General features: G+C 35.5%; 4 protein-coding genes and 1 long non-coding RNA gene across 6 annotated transcripts in view; 4 read left to right on the top strand and 1 right to left on the bottom strand.

Annotated features, from left to right (window-relative positions):
* The window catches only part of LOC149551968 (putative multidrug resistance protein), a 6,936-nt gene extending 5,289 nt beyond the window's left edge, over nucleotides 1–1,647 (top strand). Inside the window, exons 7-8 of the mRNA XM_089787458.1 lie at nucleotides 72–1,069; nucleotides 1,144–1,647. Of these exons, the coding sequence (XP_089643584.1) occupies nucleotides 72–1,069; nucleotides 1,144–1,501 (1,356 nt within the window). The 3' untranslated portion in view covers nucleotides 1,502–1,647. The remainder of the gene's footprint in view (nucleotides 1–71; nucleotides 1,070–1,143) is intronic.
* The window catches only part of LOC149551964 (uncharacterized), a 26,427-nt gene extending 2,753 nt beyond the window's left edge, over nucleotides 1–23,674 (bottom strand). Inside the window, exons 1-2 of one of the 2 annotated variants that reach the window (XR_016352843.1) lie at nucleotides 22,569–23,674; nucleotides 2,626–3,046 (exon numbers count right to left, since the gene is read on the bottom strand). This is a non-coding gene — a long non-coding RNA (uncharacterized LOC149551964). Of the gene's footprint in view, nucleotides 1–2,625; nucleotides 3,047–22,568 lie in introns of those variants that run through there. The other variant, XR_016352842.1, reaches the window with a different exon arrangement.
* Nucleotides 6,951–7,928, top strand: LOC149551967 (uncharacterized). Its single transcript, XM_089789528.1, has 3 exons — nucleotides 6,951–7,228; nucleotides 7,421–7,859; nucleotides 7,907–7,928. Exons 2-3 carry the CDS (start codon nucleotides 7,450–7,452, stop codon nucleotides 7,926–7,928), a joined length of 432 nt encoding a protein of 143 aa, XP_089645654.1. The 5' UTR covers nucleotides 6,951–7,228; nucleotides 7,421–7,449.
* On the top strand, nucleotides 8,020–9,471 carry LOC149551966 (uncharacterized). Its single transcript, XM_089787459.1, has 4 exons — nucleotides 8,020–8,421; nucleotides 8,539–8,691; nucleotides 8,777–9,177; nucleotides 9,282–9,471. The coding sequence occupies exons 1-4, from the start codon at nucleotides 8,208–8,210 to the stop codon at nucleotides 9,453–9,455; spliced, it is 942 nt and encodes a 313-aa protein (XP_089643585.1). The 5' UTR covers nucleotides 8,020–8,207; the 3' UTR covers nucleotides 9,456–9,471.
* On the top strand, nucleotides 9,471–13,583 carry LOC149551965 (uncharacterized). Its single transcript, XM_089789527.1, has 3 exons — nucleotides 9,471–9,687; nucleotides 9,823–10,367; nucleotides 13,542–13,583. The coding sequence occupies exons 1-3, from the start codon at nucleotides 9,654–9,656 to the stop codon at nucleotides 13,581–13,583; spliced, it is 621 nt and encodes a 206-aa protein (XP_089645653.1). The 5' UTR covers nucleotides 9,471–9,653.

Genomic DNA, 23,674 nt, shown 5'->3' with positions numbered 1-23,674 from the left:
AGTACTAAAGTTTGGCTTCAGTTGAATGGACCATAGCAGACTTAATGAAATTTTATGGAGGCTCAATGCAGGTAAAATCTCTGGTGGCTGATAGGATATCCCTAATGATCCATACTTTTACAGCAATTATTATGGCAATGGCATTGGGAATGGCAATAGCATGGCAGCTTGCTATAGTGATGATAGCCATCCAACCTCTCACAACTCTGTGCTTTTACACCAGAAAAGTTCTCTTAAAGAGCATGTCTAAAAAGTCTGCAGATGCCCAAAAAAATTGCAGTCAAATAGCAGCAGAAGCAGTGACCCACCACAGAACTATCACAGCCTTCTGTTCCAGTGAGAGGGTCCTCTCACTGTTTAGAGAATCACAGCTACATGCTCACAAGGAAGCCATTAAGCAATCATGGTTAGCAGGCATTGGAATGGGCAGTGCACAGAGCTTCACCTTCTTAACCTGGGGTTTTGACTACTGGTTTGGCGGAAGGCTTGTGCACCATGGGCTGATCAGCCCGGAGGATGTATTTAAGGTATTCTTCATCCTATTGAGCACAGGAAGAGTGATCGCAGAAGCAGGCAGTATGACATCAGACCTCGCCAAAGGCTCTGCTGCATTCAAATCTGTGTTTGAAATCTTGGACAAAGTCACTAAAATCAACCCAGATGATCCTCAAGGAACAAAACCATTCAGGATCCACGGAAACATAGAATTTGAAAGCATAGACTTTGCTTATCCAGCCCGCCCACGTGCTACAATATTGAGGAATTTTAACTTAAAGGTTTGTGCAGGGAGCAGCATAGCTTTAGTCGGGCCAAGTGGGTCAGGCAAGTCGACCATAATTGGACTGACAGAGAGATTCTATGACCCTCTCAAAGGGACCATCACAATTGATGGAATTGACATCAAAAGTTTGAGTTTGAGATGTTTGAGAAAGCATATTGCACTGGTAGGGCAGGAGCCCGTCTTATTCACAGGAAGCATTAGAGATAACATCTTGTATGGAAGGCCCACAGCAACCGAAGCTGAGATTATTCAAGCTGCTACGGCTGCCAATGCACACCACTTCATATCGTAAGTCCAGAAATAACTATTCAATTTTAAAATAATGTGTACAATATTCAAAACTAATTGTATATACATTGCAGGAACTTGAGAGATGGGTATGAGACCAAGTGTGGAGACAAAGGAACACACCTGTCTGGAGGGCAGAAACAGAGGATAGCAATAGCAAGGGCCATCATAAAGAATCCAAGTATATTGTTGCTCGATGAGGCAACAAGTGCATTGGATGGGGAGAGTGAGAAGGTGGTACAGGCTGCCTTAGACAGAGTTATGGCAGACCGAACAACAGTCCTGGTTGCCCATCGATTCAACACCATTTGGGCCGCCCAATTTGTGGCCGTTCTCCACAATGGAGTGATTGTTGAGCGGGGTACTCCTCCAGACTTGATGAGCAGGAGAGGAGCTTTCTTCAATCTCCTCCAAATTCAGCAACACCAATAATAAACTACTGAAATTTATCTTGTAGATTGATAAAAAGGAAAACAATTCTGGCCACATTATATTCCCTCTCACAAGGCCATGTAGATATTGTTGTACCCCTACTAAGTATTTATCTAGTAAATTTGTAGGAGATTTTTAGTTTATAACTCTTCTTTTTTCTCTCTCCTCTCTTTTCTTTTTCTTTTCCTTTCTAAATGAGTAGATGTCAGCATTAATTTCTAGAAAACAATGGTATATATTTTATAGAGGTAATTGGATCTAAAATAGCATTCCAATAGATCATAGAGGGTTAAAGTCCTAAAGAAAAACAAGTCTAAAAGCCAGCAGAGGGAAACGTAGAGGGCCTACTCACCTATCTTATCCTCTATTTTAATGGGGTATATGTGTCAACAAGAGGGTCCCCACCTTCATCATTATTTATCTTTTCTATATTGATCATCACAAATTGGAGAAATAGCCACCAACAACCAAGAAAACTTGCTAGAATGTCATATATCAATACAATGCTGAGCAAAACCCTTACAAATTACAAGTTTTGAAACATATCATTCTAATTTAAATTCAGGTTTCTCTATCGAAAAGATCAAGCCAGAATCTCATGACCGATAAGTTCAAAGTTCACTAATCAGCAGTCTAGGTTTTAAAGATACCTAAAAGATCAAACTAGAATCACTAAACATTTCAGCATTTAAAAACACAGATCCCAGATGTTTACCCACAGGAGATTCGTTTCAGAATCAGATTCCAGTACGTTTCATACCCAAAATTGACCAGAAAAGTCCCGATTTAGCAACTTAGCTTTCAAGTAATTGAAATGAGTGTAGTTGAGGTTATTATTCCTCTAGCTTCCGTGCAAATGTTACCACTTGCATAATAAACATATTACAATCTTTTATTTAATCAATATACACCACAACCAAAGAAAGAAAATAAGTTAGGTTTGCATTTTAATTTTTAAATGATTTATTTATATATAAAACCCTTTTTAATTCTTTGAGAAGATACAAATCAAACCTTGTGCAACACTTCAGAACAGTAAAAATCTAAATGAATAAACTCATGGTAGCTATAGTTTTCAAGATTTCATCAAAAACACAATTTGGTAGAAATAATGAACAATAAAATGATAAAAATGGGGACTTTGCTCTTATCTCTTGATGAAATGACTATTTTTCCCTTAAACAAGAGCTACAATAGGATATCTTTTATCTAAAGTCAAGTTCACAAATAATATTTTTTCAATATGGACTCTTTCGCAAAATCAATACTAAAAAATTATAATACATGTTAAATCAAATGTGAAAGTCTTGCTCTCCACCCTACTGTAATGGTATCTTGTAGCCTCGTGGGCTCTAGCCTTAAACACAAGCATATTCATGGAGTCTTTTCATATACCACAAAATGACCAAAGATAATACCATATTAAAAAATTTACACGTTCACTACAAAATGAAAATTCATATAAACCTGAATATAAAACTGAGAACTCAAACAACATCCCTTCTAAGATTTTGTTCATATCAATAAGAGATGAAGCTTGCAAACCTATTCCAGTATTACAACACAAAAACAAATAGGTTAGAGTTAGACAATTTTTCATTGATGTCAAATACAGTACAAAAAAGAAATGCAGCAATAGATTTACACAGATTAATATGTTGAATAAATCATACATGATGAGAGAAAATGCAGTCTAGTTGTACTTGTATGACAGAAACTTGACTTTCTTGTTTGTTAATACCTGTGCATAGCCCATCTTGGATTGAAAGAGTCATAATCCATATTGGATAACTAGTCGAATAAGGGACAAATTATCTTATCATGGCAAGACCTCACAATTTCATCCCACCACTTACCATACCTTCTCAAGTGACTCCCACCAACAGCAATTAAGGAAGTAATGAGAACAAAGCAATGAAAACAGATATATAACTGCACCTTAAAAGAGTATAAATGAAATCAAACAGGATGATACATAAACAATGTGTAATTTCTGTCAATGAAGATGTCTGATAAAGTGTGAGGTGCAGCAATTAGGTGACAGCAGTAAAGTTTTGGATGACTAAGCAGAATATTTGTCATTAAATGAAAGCAACTATACGGTCTATTTAGTAAATAAGACAAAAAAATAATTAGGGTTGTTAACATGAGTAACTAATGCTCAATTGAAGGGGTGTGATTATCCGCCGCCTAAGGAAATAAAATAAGCATTCATACAGTGAATAGAAGGAAAAACACAATTAAAAGTCACTCTTTTACCAATGGGCATGAACCATTGAGGATGAGCACAACTTTCAATAAAAGGGTAGAAGGAACTTATATAATGCAGACAGATCAATTGAAGAACACAGAGAGACAGACATCAGTTTAAAAGATATATAATTCATACTTGTTATCTGTGATCTCTGGCATGACTGCCTCAACATGAATTTATGGCATAACAATTGCAACTACTTATCACTGAATTAAATATGATTAATGCTTCTATATAACTACTTATAGCATGTAGTGGCATATTTCTGAGATAACATTTATTGTTATTTATCTAAGTAACCGATCCTGGTTCAGGTTTGGATTTGGAATCAGGGATTCAGCCAAAAAAAAAAAAAATTGGACCAGATCCCAATTCCACAGGTATATATGTAGACATTTTCGAAAATATGTATGTATGTACATTCATAGATTCCATACATGTAGCATGATTTTCCTAAAATGATTATATAATTGTCAATAAATGATTGTATCATATTCATACTTTGAAAAGGTCTGATAATTACATACTGGAAATTTAAATCACAAGCCATATTTCAATGTTTCATATTTACAAATTCAAACAGTGAACTTAATATCCAATTCCATATTCTTCCCCATCATCTTCATCAGAATCAAGGTGAATGTTTGGTTAATCTTCAACTTCATTTGAACAAACAGCTGTGGCACTTGCCATGTCATGTGAAACAGTTGCCTCTTGATCATATACAGAGACATGGGCAAGTTCTACAATTGTGGCCTCTAAATCAGAACCCGCCAAGTGGGCCCCTTTTTCCTTTCCCAGAAGTCCAGATTCTACCTAGATCCCGGCAAGATTCGGGGATGGATCATAAACAAAACTCTGGGTCCCCTCAAATATATTATTGTAGGAGCAGATTGAACGATGGATTTCTCCTGATCATCAGATGCAGCTAATAACTTAAAGCAAGGATGGGAGGGACTCAGTAGGGGTGGCGGATGGCCCTACTATTTTAAGCTTGAAGGATCAGCAATAGTGAGGGTGTGCATGAGGAAGATAAAGTGAGGGATCCACAAAGAATCCGGATTCCATTCTAGAATCATGTTAGTATCCAGATCCAGATCGCACCAAAATCAGGATCCGGTATCTCATTTTTTTTTTAAGATATATTACTGATTTATTACATATAACTTATATGAACAAATGGAATATGTGACTTAGAATATGTATTTAACTGCTTTAATAAGCCATGATACTAGAAATGAGGCAGTGGCAGGAAGGAGAATGGTGACGAGGTTAACTTCTAAGCATGCCACCTGATGTTGGACTAAGGGGTCTCATGAGGCCAAAGGGGACAAGGGTACTGCTTCTGGGCTTAGGAAGAGGAACATTCTGAGCACCCTGTTGTATTTCCTCATGGCCCTTACCATGGTAAACAAATGCATTAAGGTGCTAAATCATTGGAGACAAGGTAGAAGTGACAAGGGTGAGGAAAATGGTGATAGGACACCACACTAGGCACGCAACCACATTTGTACGGCAAGAACCACGAGGCCAAGAGGGGTGGTATGTCTGCTCTTGGGCATGGGGTTGGGAATCATTCAGGCACCTCGTCCAATCACATCCTTGTCACCTCTGTGATTAAGATTAAGACATCTTAAATCTAATTTAAGTAATCTATTAATCTTATATAATATGCAAGAATGTATAACTATAAATTATGATTATAGCATTTCCTAAATTGTTTGCAGGATCTTTATCAAGTTTCAAAAGCTATCCCTGAAATCTACTTGATTTTATTGTAATTTAGGGTAAATTTGAGTACTCATAATTAAGAGACACTATACTTGGATTTGAACTGGTAATGCAGACAGCGAGCACTTTCATTAGTATTGTACTCTCCGTCCATTACTGATAGCTCTTATTGATTGGCCATTACATATTCAGCAGATTACAGCATTGGATGGAGTTCACATTGCGTGAAGACATTCTTGGCAGAAGTCATGATTACTCACGTGAATCTGTATTAGGCTCTATATGGGCGTTTACGAAAACCAAAGTTTTTGTTGAGAATGGCAAACCATGTGGTTTGCAAGCTTATTACTTCTCAAGTAAGGAATATATCTTCAGAATGCCACATAAGGAGTTTCTTCAGAATACCATTTTAAGAATCATCAATCTACAGAACATCATGATTGAACATTTAGTTATCAATTTGCAAAGAATATATTATATTATCTGGCTCAACAGTTGAAACAGAGATATATCCTAATCAGATTTTGTAATTACTAATGACTTAAAGTTTTGCCTATACAAAATATCAACTGTTTGGCTGCATTTGGCTGTCAGATAGAAGATAAAGCTTATATTTAAGGTGAGAAGACCACTGAAATATGTGTGGAAGCTCGATGAAAAGAATGTGTACAGAAGTGAGATGTTAAACAAAGATATAATACTAAGTTGTCGGTTCAGATGCAGGCTCAAGATTCGGATCCGACATTCACTCAGTTTTTGGGGGCCTAGGTTCGGGTTCATCTTGGGTTCATTCGTACAAGATTTTTTTTTTTTAATAATATATATATACGTAAAAATATGCTGCAGGAAATAAGTTCATACACCACTATGATAATATTGAAGCAACTTAGCAAACTACACCACCACATATATTAACGATTTAGTTCAAATGACATAACAAAATGTAAAATACACCACCATATCAATGTTTCAGTTCAAAAACAGTAATGTCAACATTACTAATCAGTCATGTGATCAAATATCATCAAAAATCATCATCATTATGCAGTTGCAGATTAGAAGCACAATTAGTGCCACTGAAGTCAATAGTCTTAGGCGCAGCATTAGGATCAGCTTCATCATCACTAAGTATCTCACGATCACCGTTATCAATTGCAACTACATCAAAGTGGGCTTCCAACTCTACATACTTTGATTCAACATCCCAATGTTTTGCCTTCCCTTTTTGTAAGTATTCTCTTTGTGAGTTGTGAGCCTCGAGTTTGAATCAGAGTAACGAGAATCGCCATAAAATTGCCTGAATCGGCAATTCGGCAATTAGATTCAGCAATGGCGATTTTTTTGGAGTCGGAAATCGCCATTGCCGATTTCTTCAAGTGAATCGCCTGAATCGCCGATTCAGGCGATTCAGGCAAAAAATCGCATGAATCGCCTGGAAAATCCGGCAGGAATTGCCCGCGGCCAATAAAGTATAGAGTTGTAAAATTTTAAAAAATTGCTTGGTTTTTTTACTTTGTTTTTGACCATTTCTCTTTGTTATAACCCTAAAGGGCCTTCTATTTATTTAACATGAGTAGAAGAGAGGAAAAGTGAGAGAGAAGAAGAGAAAAGAAAAGCCATAGGTTTCTAACCGGCAAGAAGAAAGAGCACAAAAGAGATCAGCAATCCATTTGGGGAGGCCATCAATTGCATTGGGAGCATTAGGGAGCCAATCTCAACACTCCTCAACTCATTTGCAAGAGGTAAGTGCTCTTTTTTTTTTTGCATGTTAGTGTATTATGCATTTTTTGTTAAATTTTTATAGTTTTCAAGATTTTTAGTTTAGATCTTGAATGTTCTTTATTTTTACTAAGTTGCAAACTAGGGTTTGTTGTTTTGTAGCTTTTATTAGCTTCAAACTTTGATATTTTACATATAAATTTTTATTGCAGCAGCCTTTGCTTTCATTTTTTGCAAATTCGCAATGGGTAGAAAAGATGAATGTTGGAAATATAACGAAGAGTTTCCTGGAAGAACCAAATATCAAACAAAATGTATTTTTTGTAAAGAAAAAATAACTTCTGGGGGTATTTATAGATTGAAATACCACATTGCTGCTATACCTGGACACGATGTTACAATTTGCACTAACCAAACTCCTAAGGCAAAACGCACTTGCTTAATGGCATTAGAAAAAATTGAAAAAGACAAAGCCAATAGGAAAATGCAACTTGAAGGGTTAAGGGGTATTGGCTCCCATGTTCCCGCATCCGCATCTGCAGCCGCATCCACATCTGCATCTGCATCAGCTTCTGCATCTGTAGGTTGTGTTGGAGAGGGTTCTTCTAGGCCTCCTTTTTATCCTAGTTCTTCTGCTCGTGCTAGTGCTAGTCGGTCACATACTGAGAGAGAGTCCCACACCAACCTATTGCAGCCTAGAGTGCGGAAAAACAGAATGGATAGTTACTTTGTGCCCTGCACTACTCCTGGTTCCCAACCCACGCTTGAGGGCATGGGTTTGAACAAGGAAATTCATGATGCTGCCAAAAAGGAGATATGCAAATTTTGGTACTTTTGCAACATTCCATTTATTGCAGCCAGGTAATTGATTCTTTTTTCGTTGTTTTCTTTAAAGTTAAAATTAAAAGTAAAAGTAAAACTTTAATTATATTTACTTGTTTTATAATTTGAGTCTTTGACATCTAAATTTTTATTTGTGACAAGGCTCCTTATTGGCAGAACATGATAGACGCGGTTGCTATTTGTGGTCCGGGGTTTAAAGCCTCAACTGAGGCTGAGTTGAGCAGATACCTCTTGGATGAGATGGTAGAGGACATGAGGGCTGAGCTCGAGGAGAACCGAAAGGAGTGGATTGCAAAGGGTTGCACCATCATGACTGATGGTTGGACAGATAGGAGGAATAGAACACTCCTCAATTTTCTTGTATCCTGTGGAGGTAATTGATCATTCTACTTTCCTACATACATAATTGTAAATTTTGATTTGTTGAATGCTAATTTGTTGATGATCCATTTAATTTTAATATTCTAATTCGTTGTTTTGTTACTTGTAGGATATACCATGTTCATCAAATCCATTGATGCTTCCGCACATGTAAAAAATGCTACATACTTATGTGAGGCTATTGAGGAAGTCATAGCAGAGGTGGGAGAACAAAATGTGATCCAGGTGGTGACGGATAATGCAGCAAGTTATGTTGCTACAGGTAAACTTTTAACTTTTCAAGTTTTGAAAATAAATTTATTTGAATTTTGAAATTTGAAATTCTAATTGACTTAAAATTGTTGTAGGTAAACTTTTGATGGAGAGGCACCCCACCATATTTTGGTCCCCTTGTGCGGCACATTGCATTGACCTCATGTTGGAGGAAATTGGCAAACTTGAGTTTGTCAAGTCATGTGTGGAAAGGGCAAAAAACATATGCAAATTCATTTATAATCATTCATTTGTCCTTAGCACAATGAGGAAGTACACAGAAGGCAAAGAGTTAGCTCGCCCAGGTATCACGAGGTTTGCCTCGAATTTCATCACCTTGCAGTCCTTGTTGACATCAAGGGATGAATTGAGGAGCATGTTTGTTGGGCGGGAGTGGATTTCCTCTTCCTATGCTACGACCATTGTAGGGATAGATGTGGCGGATTGCATATTTGATGAGGATGGTTTTTGGAAACCCGCTAGAGAAATCCTGCAGGTAAATTTATTGCAATTTAACATTTAGTATTTTACTTTTACTTTAAGTTATATTATTTTATATTTAAGTTTTGACTCAAGTTTTTTGTTTTACTTTATATGTAGGTCACTGAGCCCCTTGTAGCTTTGCTACGAACTGCTGATGGGGAGAAGCCCTCTATGGGCTACATTTATGAGGGCATGGATAGGGCCAAGGAGGCCATCAGAGCCCAATATGCAGGAGTGCAGGAGAGGTATGGCCCTATTTGGGACATCATCGATAGGAGATGGCAGAATTAGCTCCATCGACCCATCCATGCAGCAGCTTACTTTCTGAATCCGGCATATCGTTTCCGTCCTGAGTTCAAGGCGGATGCAGAGGTTCTCACTGGCTTATACACAGTGATTCAGAGGTTGAGTAGCGATGAAGATAGCGCTGTTGCGATTGTTGAGCTAGACCAGTTCAACAATAAAGAGGGGCCACTTTTCTCTAGCAGGATGGCCATAAATGCTCAGACAACACTACAGCCAGGTAAAAATTAAATAATATATTCAATGTTCATGAATCTAGATTCTAATCTTAAAGTTGATTATGTAATTTTAGAGTTAACTTGTAATTTGTAAATGAGACTAATTGTTTCTATTTTCAATTTTTCCCTTATTGCAGATAGATGGTGGCAAATGTTTGGGGCCACAACCCCAAAACTTCAAAAAATTGCCATTCGTATTCTGAGTCAGCCAAGCAGCGCTTCTGGATGTGAGCGCAGTTGGTCCATGTTCGAGCACATCCATTCGAAGAGGAGAAACAAGTTGACAGTGCAGAAGTTGAATGATATTGTCTTTGTTCATTACAACCTCCGTCTTAGGATCAGACAGATTTTGGGCACTGACTCCTCTCCGATCATTCTAGAGGAGATTGATCCAGAATCAGAGTGGCTCACAGAGGTTGTGGATCCAGTCTTCACTGAGGAAGACCGTGTGTGGGTTGACCAGGTGGATATAGAGGCTGAGGCAGTTAGAGCACGTTCTTCAGGCATTGGTAGACGCACACGTGCACGCACAGGCACAGGCCCTAGCGACGTTCATGAGCCCATCTTACATGCGGGAGATATAGCTCGGCAGTCCTCTAGGACCTACATTAGACGCCTTGCTACTAGGCAGACTGGATGCTCAGAGGTTGAGGCTGAGGCTGCAGCCGAGCTTCAGGATGATGTTGAGGATGATGATGATGACTATGAGTCTGAGGCTTGAGCTGGAGCCTTGTTTTTATATTTTGTTTACAGATATTGATACTGAATCATTGATAGACATATGTTTCAAACTTTCATGGATCTTCATCTTAGATTCTTACATACATTTATGATTTGATGTCTTATGGATCATCTTACATACATTCTATGATTTAAATCATTGTGATCATTTGATTTCTATTTACTTCAGCTAGCCTACAATTTACATTTTAGATAACATAGTTACATATGTGATGGATTTTATGTTCCATGTTTATGTATGTTAAGTTTTAACTTCTATTTGATGATGTTATAGTGTGTTTAAGTTATATTCAATAAAGGGTGCATGAAATAAGTTTTAAATTGTTAAAATCTTTAAATTTAAAGGGTTTTTTCAAATTTGCCGATTCATCGCCGATTCATTACCGATTCATTGCCGATTCACGATTCGATTCGGCCTTGCCGATTCCGATCCGATTCCAATTCTTGTTACTTTGGTTTGAATACACAAAGACCAAGTTATCTGCCTTCTTAGAGTTTAGACGATTGACTTTTATTGAGTAGATGAAAGAGTATGTGCTCCAATTCCTCTCAAATGATGGTGAACTAGCAACCTATCAAGATTTGCAGATTTGAAATTATAGAGTGAAGAGTTTTGAATATTTATTAATGAGAAATTAGAAATTAGATTGTCAAGATTAAAGAACTTACCTCTAATAAAATTTTGATGGCAATGGATTGCGAGTGTTGGTAAATTTGTCCATGGAAGTACCACTTTTTATGCACATTGGCAATGATATCTTTACTATCCTACACTTTCTCATCCTGATGATGGATCATGTAGCATGATCGGAAACATTGATGATAAAAAACACACACAATCGAATCCAGAAAACAATTTATTTTACAAATGGATTGTGGAAATCTGATAATGTTAATTGTTCTCGTCTTCAAAAGCTTCAAGACCACAAACATCGGTGCCTACAAAACTCATAAATTTAGACCACACTACAGGTCATAGGTGCTGAAGAAAGAGTCTTCGAAGAGCTGCCTTGTACCATTGAGCAACTTCAGGATTTCTATATGGGGCAACTCTAATGGTATTCCCCTTGAAGGACCAACTAGCTATAAAACCTCGAGCTCAATGCAAAGGCAAATAGATGCAAAAGGGTAGTCATTTTGTTCCATCTCTCTACCATGATTACTTGTAGCTCCTTGAAGAACTTTTCATCGAGATCTTCCTCTCTCTCATTTATAATATTTCTAATATCCTCAATCATGGAGACAATGTGTAGTGCCCACCCCTAGTTTACTTTTCAATTATTATTGCCTAACTCTTTTAGACAAGCTTTATGATTATGTTTGATGACTAGAGGTGTTTGATTTCCAAATTGTTGGATATTGTTTCATACTCAGTTGATTATATGATGAGATTACTTTGGTACTAGTTATTTCATGTATGCATGATTATTCTTTGATGATGAGAATTGAATACAATGATTTCAGTTATTTCATAATGTTAGTTAGATGGATTATTTATATGCGTTTTCTATGGATACTTACCCCACACTTGCATGTGTATGGTGTACCTATATGTCTTACTTAATGTATGACGTTTCCGATGTGGTTGAGGGAGTCGTAGTCACCTGCTAGTCAAGATCTACACGATACACCACTTCTTGCCATTGCTTGTTTAGTTTAGATTATATGTGTATGTAAATGTGTGGATTTTATGCATATTGCAAGTACCAGATATCGACTTCCCTAAATTGCCAAGATGAGCGTACCCTATCGCATTATCTCAATGGTAAACGAGGGGAGATATTCTTGAGTCCAAATCCTAACCTTAAGCCAATTGTCCTAGAAAGTAGGACAATTATCTAAGTTGTCTACCCTTCTGAATTCATCAAGTGACATAAATTCGTGATTTTGACCCTTGGGCTTTATTAATATTTTGTACTTTATTATGGGTTTTCATATTTACTCTTGTGGGTCTGTGATGATTTTCTGTTATAATTAAATCAAATTAAAAGAGTATTTAATGGATTAATTTAATGAAAATTTTATAAAGAAAATTTAATATTTAATTATATTTAATTAATTAAGAAATTAATTAAATAAAAGAATTAAATTTAAAGATATAGCTAAAGTTATAATTTTGGTGTAATCATATTTATTTAATTTAATAATAACATATTTAGGAGTTTCATGTTTATTATAAACTCTAAATATTACTATTATTTAAATTAATAAATATTTTAACATAAATGTCTCAAGAATTAATTAAAGAAAGAAAGGAATTGATTTAACAAAGATATTTTAATTAAAATTTCAAAAAGGTTGCACATGAAAAATTAAAATATAATAAAACAATAAAGGAAAAGGGTTTTTGCGTGATTGCACAATCAAAGCCCTAAATTGGGGAAAAACTCTTTATTAGAGATTTAGAGTTCATTTCTCAATAATCGGGTTTTGGGAGGAGCAATTTTCAAGAAGGTTTTCAAAAGAACAGGGATTACTTGCGTAATCCGTGCATTTGTCGTTGTAGCATCAGATCCAGGTAGGATTTTGTGGGTTTAGTTGTACAGTAGTTTTCTATTCTTCGAATTTTTGTCTTCTATGTCTAGATGAATCTGTTTTCAGAGTTTTAATTTGGGTTGAAACCCTTGTAAATTTCATGATTCTTCGTTTTGAGATTATCTGTATATGAATTGATAATTGGAAGCCCTCGTTGTAAAACTTTAAGAAAACCGTATTTTGATACGAATGGGGTTTGGAAGAAATATCAAGATTATTCATACAGATTTGATTAAATTATTAGTATTTCTCCTATCAGAGTATTTAGGGAAATCCTTTTTAAAAATTTATACGTTAATAAAATTACCACAGTAAATGTTTTTACTGTGACAATTTTATCACATATTTTAGAGAAAAACAAAATAAAATTTAAATTGAATGAAGGGGAGTGACTTTGTTTGTTTTGATAAACACAAAAAAAAAATTAAAATATTAAATCGTGACTAGGAAGTGGGCCACCACACCCCTCCTCCCCTACTCTTCTCTCCCATCGGCAGCAAAAATTGTTGCGGCGGCAGCGAGTACTACTGCTAATGCACCAGTATTTTGCTGCGATCACAGTAGACTGATGTGGTTGCAGGAGACTGCTACGGCAGTAATGTGCAGGCCGACGGGCCTTTAAACACATTTAATTTTTTTTTTAATAGTTTTTTTTATCGTGTTAAGATTTTAATAATTAATAAATATATTTTAATATAGATTTAAATTGTTATGTTTTTTTAATGTGATTAATAATGTTTTAAATTATATTTAATTAATTAAATGAATATTAGATATTATTTCATGAATTTAGATCATTTCTTTTATTATATTATTATTTAATGACTATGGTAATTAATGATAGTTATTTAATTACGGGTTTGGCGATGGTTTTATGTTTTAAACCATCCAAATTATAATTGAACTATTTATTTTAAATCTAATGTTGATCTAAGTAAATAATCATTGAATTGTTAAATGGGTTCCAATTATATGGGAAATTTGTAAAACTTTATCAAATTGAAAACTTACAAAGAAATGTAAACTTGAACCTTACTGTTTTATCAAACTGTATGTTTTCAAAACCAAACAAAACTATTAAACTACATTGCCAATTGTATGTTTTCTTGGGTATTGAGTTTGGGGTTGACTTAGAGTGTTGACCAATTTCGAGATGTCTACAAGAGGCCAGGAGTTATTGTTTTTGGTGATGTCATGTGATATCATGTTTTGTATATGTGTACTTGATTTTGGATCAGTCCTGTTAGGATGATTGTATTGGTAAAATTTGTGATTTTGATATATTTAAGTACTTTCCAGTTGCTTGTTTAAGAACTAATGTGTGGTTTATGGCCGTATGAGACCTTTTGTTACATCCTATATTTTGACCTAATTTAAATTATTATAGCCGATGAGTTGAATGGGTTTTTCTTTCCTATTCATGTGAAAAAGGTAGTTAAATATAACCGTTGTACCCTATGAATTGTTTAACTTTTAATGATGATGGTCGTTATCCGTTATTTGTCATATGATGATGATAGTAGTTAGCAATTGCTTGATTTCGGAATTATGGTTATTAACTAAATTCCTTGCTAAATATCAATGTTAAATGTTATTATGGATTTATCATTAAACTTGGTAATACTGTGGAAAATTGTTACATGGGTGATTGTAGGAGCAGACAAAGGGGAGAAGCATTGTTTAATGGGACCTACGGAATGGGGTACTACCTTGGTTCATTTATTTGATCGAAAGGTATGACCTCTAACTATCTTGGTAAGGACCTAGCGACTTGCATAGCAAGATACAATCATTGGACACGCATGAACTATTAAATAAATATTAAAAACATTAATGATCTTAACTTAATTAAAGTACATACCTTTATTAGATTGTGATTGACATTTCTATCACTTCATTATAATAAATATTTATGTACGTGCACATAGATATAAAAATAAAGGTGACACCATAGTATTATTTTTATACAAGATTTTATCTATTTAATACGTACATTTAAATGCATGTACAAGAAGATAAAATAATCTTCCAGATGAAACATATATTTAGATATACATATTTAAAAGGTATGACCTTAGATAAACATTTAATATGGTGTCATCTTGATAAAAATATATTTACGTGCAAGTAAATAAATATGCTTATAAATTATCCTTTTGATTTATAACCTTCAAGTTCTTTTCCATATTTATTTATTTCCTTATAAGAGGCCAAAATGTACACTTGGCATATGATATCAGTGATTCAAGTAGACAAATCTTTTAACCGTTCAAGAGTTACAACTTCTTAGAAGCCTTTGATATTTTAGAATGCCTCCTTATTTATGGAAGTCAGGAAAGGCCAGAGACATTATTCTTTCCCACAATTTTATCTTTCCTCTCTTATGTCATTTCCTTCTTTTACCCTTTAGTTGCAGGTAATTCAGACCAATCGTAATTCATATCTACTCTAAGTTTTGCATTTGGATTGCTCACGTCTAAGGAACCGGCTGCTTAGAATCAAGACTAGGCTCACATCTTTTTTCATACCAGGTTATGTGGTCAGCCTTCCATTTTCATATTGCTATATGTTTTTAAACTGTTTTCGAATTTACAACAGAAAGGAATGTGTCCATTAAAATTTCGTACATTACTTCTGAATTGCAAATCAAATGGATATTCGATAAGTATAATCTCTCTATGTTGAGTCAAGACCAAATGTGCATGACATGTTCATACATCTCTGTTTTATTGAAATATATCCAAATCAAATTCTATTTTCCTTGCAAGTCCATTAAGATCATTTTTCATGTCATAGAAACTGTGACATGACATACTGAAATATGTAATATTCTTACACCAGCTGAGGTTTAGCAGAACAAGTGGGATTATTCTGAAACCTAGGACTCACCCGGCTATATGGCCAAGGAAGAGGGTGAAGAGATGAGAGAGAAATCTACAATAACATGAAACAGTATTAGATGTGACATAACAAATATATATAATTTTTAAAAAGGAATCATATGATAGCTCATGCATGTTCATTTATATTGTTTCCTATTGTCAAGTCAAGCGGTGGTGATCGAGTATTTAAACCCATCCAAAAACCTTGGCCAAGGTCATTAAAGGCATGCTTGTCTTCTTAAGAGCATATGATGTTGGTAGTGCCAGTTATTCAGACATATCCGTCCATAACTGTGCAGACATTCTAAACACCGGTATTGCTCGGGTAGTTGGACTAGTAGTACCTCAAGCCTGGTCCCAAGGTAGGGAGGGCCTTTCTTTCCAAAAGATTGTGTGGGGATGGATATGGTCTACAGTTGAGAGGTTAAGCCTAAGTCAATGCTTCTCCTCTTACCCGAAAGTTGAGGCTTGCGCAACTAGTTATAGACTCGCCAATAACTTTTAGTATATTCTTTCTATATCCCTACTGTGCATTTGTTTCCTCTTACATTATAGTAAAATAGCAGAAATCTACTTTACTTGTTTACAAAGAATGATTAGGAAATGGTTATTTCAGTTAATCATTATTTAGTTGATATCTCATGAAATGGATTATAAGATGTTATGTTTAAGAAGTTAGTTGAAGTATTATTTTTATTTCTACTCAAAAAGCATATTTTAGTTCTTTTCTTTTTTTGTTAAGAAAATTTGTTTGTTACACCTGCTTTTACTAAGCTTAGGGTAGGTAATTTGTATGTCATGTTGGGAAGTGGCTTGTAATAGAGGTCGGAACCCTAAAGAGGCTGCCTGGGTAACCCACTGTAGGTTATTTTAATAAGTGATAACATTTCATTCAATGAGAGGAAAATGAATTAATAAGAGTCATTGTTTTTTCCTTGCCCATGCCTCGAGTGCTAGTAGAGGTTAGGATGGGAGTAGAGAGGATGCTTGGTCGCGACCTTGCTTCGTTAATATGCCTTATCAGTACAAAAGGATACTAGTGTTGCATACAATCACTAGGGGGGCAAAGTCCACAGAGGCTGCCAAAGTAACCTTAGAGTTGACTCATGCGATGACACTTGCCCACTTACATGGTAGATTTCCTACATGTCATTGTTGCCTTTGGGTTTAGATGTCATTTGTGTCTTGATACCTTTGAGATAGATTGCTTTTAGGCTTTCCTTGACCTAGATGTTGGATTTGACTTTTGGGATTGTTATCTTTTTTGGACTTGAGACTATCTCCCCAGCGCGGTGGGGGTGGACCATTTAGGTTTCCCGAGGTCGGGTGGTAGTGTTTTTTACTTCTACTATTGAGATCCCACATTTCAATGTTGTGGCTAGAGTTCCCTATTCTGTTTTATATTTTAATATCCTCAATCATGGAGACAATGTCATCATATACCTCACCCAAGCAAAGCCCTATCCATGTCAATGTATCGGATCATGGTCAATATAGGCTTAAATATCTTCTAAAAAAGTACTTAGCATAATCCCAACAAGAGTCATCTAGTATCAATACCTTAATGGCAGCTACCCTGGCATTATTAGATTGCCTCCATATGCTCCAATTAGCATTGATTACCATTCTAAAAATGCCTTTTTAACCTTGACAAGGCATCTCAAAACAATAGTGTTGGAGCCAAAGCGGGTCTCACACTCTCAACAACCTATTTTAAGATCAAAACAATAATAAAATTAAATTTAAATTTAAAAACATTGAAAGTTTACTAAACTAATGCAACTAGATTTCTAAAACATGTTTAAATTTTAAATAATTAAACTTACCTTCAAGAGCTCCAATTTTGAGAATTGTCTAAATATTAGCTTGTACCATATGGTGGTTCGTAATAAACATTTGGATATCTTGTGCCTCTTCATACATATTTTTTATCCACTCAAACTTAGTGCCAATTTTTTGCAACATTCGATTGAGTGAGTGCACAACACAAGCTGTCCAAACAATGTGTGTATTGCTCCTCAACCAATAAGTCGGCAGCCCTACAATTCTTAGCATTGTTGGTTACTATTTGAACAACATTTTCAGGGCCAACTTGCTCAATGGCTTGGATGAGAATGTTTCCATTGAAAGGACCATCCTTCACCTCTCCTTCACAATCCACAACTTCCAAAAACATTGCACCTCTTGTGGACACTGCAATAACATTCACAAAAGGACGATTTCTCGCATCTTTCCATTCATCCGATACTATTGTCACACATGTTTTGATCCATGAATCCTTGATGGGCAGCATAGCAACCTCTACATGAGCCACCTCATCATCCAACATAGTGGTGTGTATCTTCTCATAACTAGGGCCCTTGAACCCCTTTGGAGCCTCGTTAATTGCTCTCGCCATGTATTGCCAAAACGGTGAGCAAACAACATTAAATGACAATCCATTTGCATAGAGGCATCTCGTATGGCTTGATCGACAGTGTCTCTAGCTTCATTTTCAAAAGATGTTTCCAAGCGTGGCATTGCTCTCTTACTTGCAACATGTTGTTGAGGAGAACGCAAGAATGGATGGCCCTCTATGAGTGGTTCATTTGGTCTAGTAGTTGAAGACATAAATGGTATTTTTCCTTTCTTTGAAGGCCTACCACTTTGCAATGGATGAGAAGAATTTGCCCTCCTAGCAACTTCATCTACTTGTTTCTGTTCTTGAATGTATTTATTCACAGTGTGATTTCAAATCAGAGTTATGAAATGTAATCCCCTTTGGGGGGATAAAGCACAAATGTGCTTTCACTCTACTATAAGAGCTGCTAAATTCCTCTTTGCAATGGTTGTAAATCCACACATAACCTTCTCCACCCAACATCGGTCAAACCATTTCCACATATTTCCATAATGGGGAGCATTTAACAATTTTGAGGTGGGGGTTTCTGGCGCCAAAACCGATTGGAGCCATTATTAGAATGATAGAATCTACAAACAATACACAACAAAGAAATAAAAATGAAAACAACAAAAAGCCATAAAATTACGAAGATTGGAACCAAATTACAATAGATTCATATTAATATTTCTTTCTTGATTTTGTGTATCAGTATGATATCAAGTTGAAATTCCATAAAAAGCTAAAATACTTAAAGAGTATAAAAATTAAATAATGAAAGATTCAAATAATCATTGTCCATAAGATTAAACATTATAGAATAAAGGAATAAGTTGAAACTTTTAAAGTATACCTGTGTGCACCTTTGAATCAAATGTGCCTCTGTATCGTAAATGGTCTATTTTGTAGGCATAAACTATAAAGAAAGAGAAACGTGCCTCGTTTTTACCCAACTATGTTTCAAGTAACTTGATTGTCATTCCTATAGGCTAACGAGAAAACAGCAGAAGTAAAACGCTTTTGCCTTTTGGATGCATGATATTGATCAAATTGTGTCGTTGTCGTCAAGAAAAAACGGTAGCAATATAATGTTTCTGGACGCAAAAGAAAAAATGATAGCAGTATACTGTTTTTGGGCACATGATAAAATGTTCTCTAAAAAGGTAAAATGTAAAATGTTTTCTAAAAAACAAAAACAAGCCAAACAACGTCGTTTTCGGGTTGGAAATTAAAAAACTGTTTGAAAAATCAATAGCAACCAAAGTCATTGATCATTCGCTGTGGGTTCCATATGAGCTCAATATTTTTTACCTCATTCACTGAAAATTACCACGAAGTCACCCAAGGTCCTTTCAAATGAATGTCGATCAAATTTATCAGACTGCAGACAAATTTGCATTGAATTCAGACTTGACTTGAATTTGGGACAAATCAACTTCCAACTTTGAGCTTGCAAGGACGATTATGGTAACTTAGATATAATACACAAGCTCGATGAGAGTGTGTGATTGCAAACATGAAGAGTGATATTACAAATATTAGTTCAACAAAGAAGTTTCAAATGGATTTAATTATTGGAAGATGTGATCGAAAGTGAAGGACTGTATGCTGTGAATAAATTACTAATACATGTGTGATTGATAAAAATGTGTATTATTTTTCTGAGAGAAGTTTTTGTAGATACCTATGCTCATAATGTGATTAGTAGTGTGAAGAATTTTTAGTGAAGATTTGACTGTGACAGAAGCGTTCAAAGAGACCTATGCCATGATCACCTATAACAATTTAAAATTATTTTCTAAAGTCCATTCTCTGTTTGTTTAGGAAAAATCTTGAAAAGTGCTGATAACATTTAGAAGAATACAACTTTTGTTTACACATTCCTGATTCAGTTGACAGCATTTAGTTTGCAGAAGATTACTTGCAGGTTTATATTGTCAAAAGAAACAATACTGCACATAATATTTGGAGATTGGCAATATTCAGATTGAAATTATTTGTTAACATATCTCTGATATTGTAAAGCGTACAACTTCTGTGGTTAAAATCAGTTGGGATTTGTAATTGTGTTGAGAGGGTGCTTGTATTTGAAAAAGCTGGTACTCTTAAAGTAGGGGTTTGGTGACCCCTTAGGGTTGGTGCCCTTAAATATTGCACTCAAGATTCTCTGTGAGACTGGATTAGGATCAAGATCCTGGCAGCAATTCTCATCATTTATCTAAGAATCGCTTATGCATTAGCTAAGAATTCTAACGAAAATATTTTGTCCTTCGTGCTTTGGTACATGTCCAACCCCTATTTCAAAGATCTCAGTTTGAAACAAGATAAGGGTGAATTTGAATTGAATTCTGAGCAATAATAATTGCTTGAGCTAGATAAATGATGTCTCTCAAAATGTGGGTGCTTGTATTTGAAAAAGCTGGTGCTCTTAAAGTAGGGGTTTGGTGACCCCTTAGGGTTGGTGCCCTTAAATATTCTAATCAAGATTCTTTGTGAGGCTGGATTAGGATCAAGATCCTGGTAGCAATTCTCACCATTGTTTTTCCCATCCTTGGTTTTCAAGAATTGCTTATGCATTAGTCTCATTGTGTGATTCACTCACTTATCATTCTTTCAGTTTTTTTATGCTTATCAAAGTTTAACTTGTTTGAGAATTACAAAGTTTATCTCTCGGTAGAAAAATTGTGTTCTATGATAGGGTGTAAAGAAGACTCTCCGTATCCATGCATTATTGGCCTCCACCATTACATGCAAGGGCTCATTGTCAAATCCTACAAGAGCTCTCCAAAATGGAGCAGTGGGCAACACCCAACCCAACCCTTTTACAACCAGATATTGGAAGTTCCAAATCCCATCCTAGGATGGGGATGGTGACATGTGTCAACATACCCTCCTCTCATAGACAAGCACTTTGACACCCCATCCCCAAGGCCTTCATTCATAAATGAGTTATATAAATTCGTCACTTTTGTTAATGAAGAATTTATAGGAGGGTTAAATCACATCCTATGGACTTCAGTTCATACCCAATTAGTCCCTACCTCAAGATTATAGGCCCTAGGAGTCTATTTTTGTAATTAAAACATAACACTGACTCAAAAACACTCATTTAAGACACATGATGATAAATCTCATATAATAAACCCTAAATTAATGGCTGAAATTCTAAATTCTCAAATAGGGAATTGATTGGAAAAGATTTTTGGCCCTTCTCCTGTACACCTCATTTCCTTCTGCAGAAAAGCAACATGTCCACAAGAATAGACCACAATGACAAGTAAGATTAATTTATATCCAATTTTCATCAAGTTTACTATGCAATACCAAGAATATTGTCATATAATCATCACATTTATAATCCCTCAATATATCTAACCATCTACTCATGAAAAGAATGAACAAGCTAGGGTTGTATTAGCTATATGTGAAGCAGGGTCTTACACATACATATATACATTCATATACATGCACACATACATGTATGTGTGTGTGTATATGTATCTATGTATGTATTACTGTGTGTAAGTGAAACACAGATAGTTTAACGATCGTCTTGTAAGATTTTATAGACTATTTCAAATGTGACAATGAATATGCTTCGTCCATTTCATGTGCTTCTCTTTTTGTATATGCATGTTGTCCACTTTAGTTGTACCAAAAACACAATAAAATTCTTCTATAATTTATGCTTCATAGTTGTCCATAAGCTATTCAAAAAGCCCTCCATTTGACATAGGCTATAAGTATGCAAAGAATTTTGAGGATTATTTTGTAAGCTTTTGTACAGCTTCTAAAAGTATCGACAAATTAATGTATCATCTATATACTTCTACATTTTGTATTCATGTCAACCAATGTTGTGGTAACCAAAATATTTTGTCCTTCGTGCTTTGGTAATGTCCAATTCCAATTTGAAAGATCTCAGTTTGACATAGGATAAGGGTGAATTTGAATTGAATTCTCAGCAATAATAATTGTTTGAGCTAGATAAATAATGTCTATTAAAATGTCACATGACATTTCATTAGATCCCATTCTCTTTATTTATGTTACAAAAATCTATTCAAACATATATTTAAATGAACCAATGTAATATATAATGCTGCTGCTACTTAAAAGAATTAAAATTACCATACCCAAATGTTCCCCCTTACCTCAAAAAAAGAAATACAATGCAACTTTATACTTTAACATCCATACCACTGGAAAAGACTAATTAAAAAAATCCCCGTTTAAATTTTCAAATCTCAATTTCACATAGCCTTATATCCCTATCTTTGCATAAATATTATTTATTTAAAAATCACCACATTCACGCATTTTGAATCATCAAGCAAATATCTACCTTCTATTTATAAATGACCATTTTTATATTGGAAATCTAGCATAGTCCACCCTCAAAAAGTCGTTCCTCGTGCCCTGCTCTTATTCTCTGTCACCCTCATACTTGGCGCTTCGTTTTATACACCCCATGTACTCCTTCTATTTGGGCGCGTAATCTCCATGATTCTTTATTTGATTTTCTCATGGGCTTTTTTATAGCTGTTTTCTTTGCTTATACACCCCTTTGAATGTTTCAATCTTCTTGCCCGAGTGAAATAGTTTTAAATTGTTAAAGAAAATCATGGCAACTTGCAAGATTCATATTTTAGAATTGTTAAAGACAATAAAACTTCTGTATATTTTAATATTTCACAAACAACAAACTCACCTAACATATGCACCTCTGCGTCGACTCCCTGCCGTCCAGGCCTTCGAAACCCTAAAATTGGCACCTAGGGTTTTCTCCTGCCACTCTCTGATGAATAAAATGCATCAAATGCCAGGGTTCTGTAGAAATGGCAATGGAGGGGCCGCTGCAAGCACGTGTGCGAAATTGCAAGTGCATGTTTTTAAATTCATGAAAAAAATTACTTTTTTATATTTTACAAGCAACGAACCACCTATATTATTCACCCCTGCATCGACTCCCTGCCGTCCAAGCCTTCCAAGCCCTCCGGCGATGGAATTTTGAGGATCAAGGAAAGGCTCATTTACATGGACTGTATTAACCATTCCTACACTTACGCCATCGTCGATATCAACATCGAGGATTTGAAAGGTTATGAAGCCACATTTCAGGTAACGCAGAAGGTAGATGGATCATGTGCCGTGAAATTGAGTTTCGCGGTTGATCCGGTTCCTGGCCTTGCTGAATCGGAGTTTGTAGGCCAGAGTAGCTCTCTATTGGCCACCGTGTTCGCTAGGTTTCAACGCTTCGCTTTCTCCCTGTAACTTCGACGCTCTGGGGACGAACTGAACCGTTGTTTGTTATATTATGTTGAGGTCAATTTTACCGTGGGGTCAGAATTGCATGTTATGATTTATTTGGAGGTACGAAATTGATCTCTTCGGAATAATTTGGCGCATGCAATTCAATATGAAGGGCTACGTACAGCTCCAGTCCCTAAA

Source organism: Cupressus sempervirens, chromosome 6 (assembly GCF_028749045.1).
Source record: "Cupressus sempervirens isolate cs-2001-9-10 chromosome 6, ASM2874904v1, whole genome shotgun sequence".
Taxonomy (NCBI): domain Eukaryota; kingdom Viridiplantae; phylum Streptophyta; class Pinopsida; order Cupressales; family Cupressaceae; genus Cupressus; species Cupressus sempervirens.
This window is presented reverse-complemented; position numbering and strand designations above follow the sequence as displayed.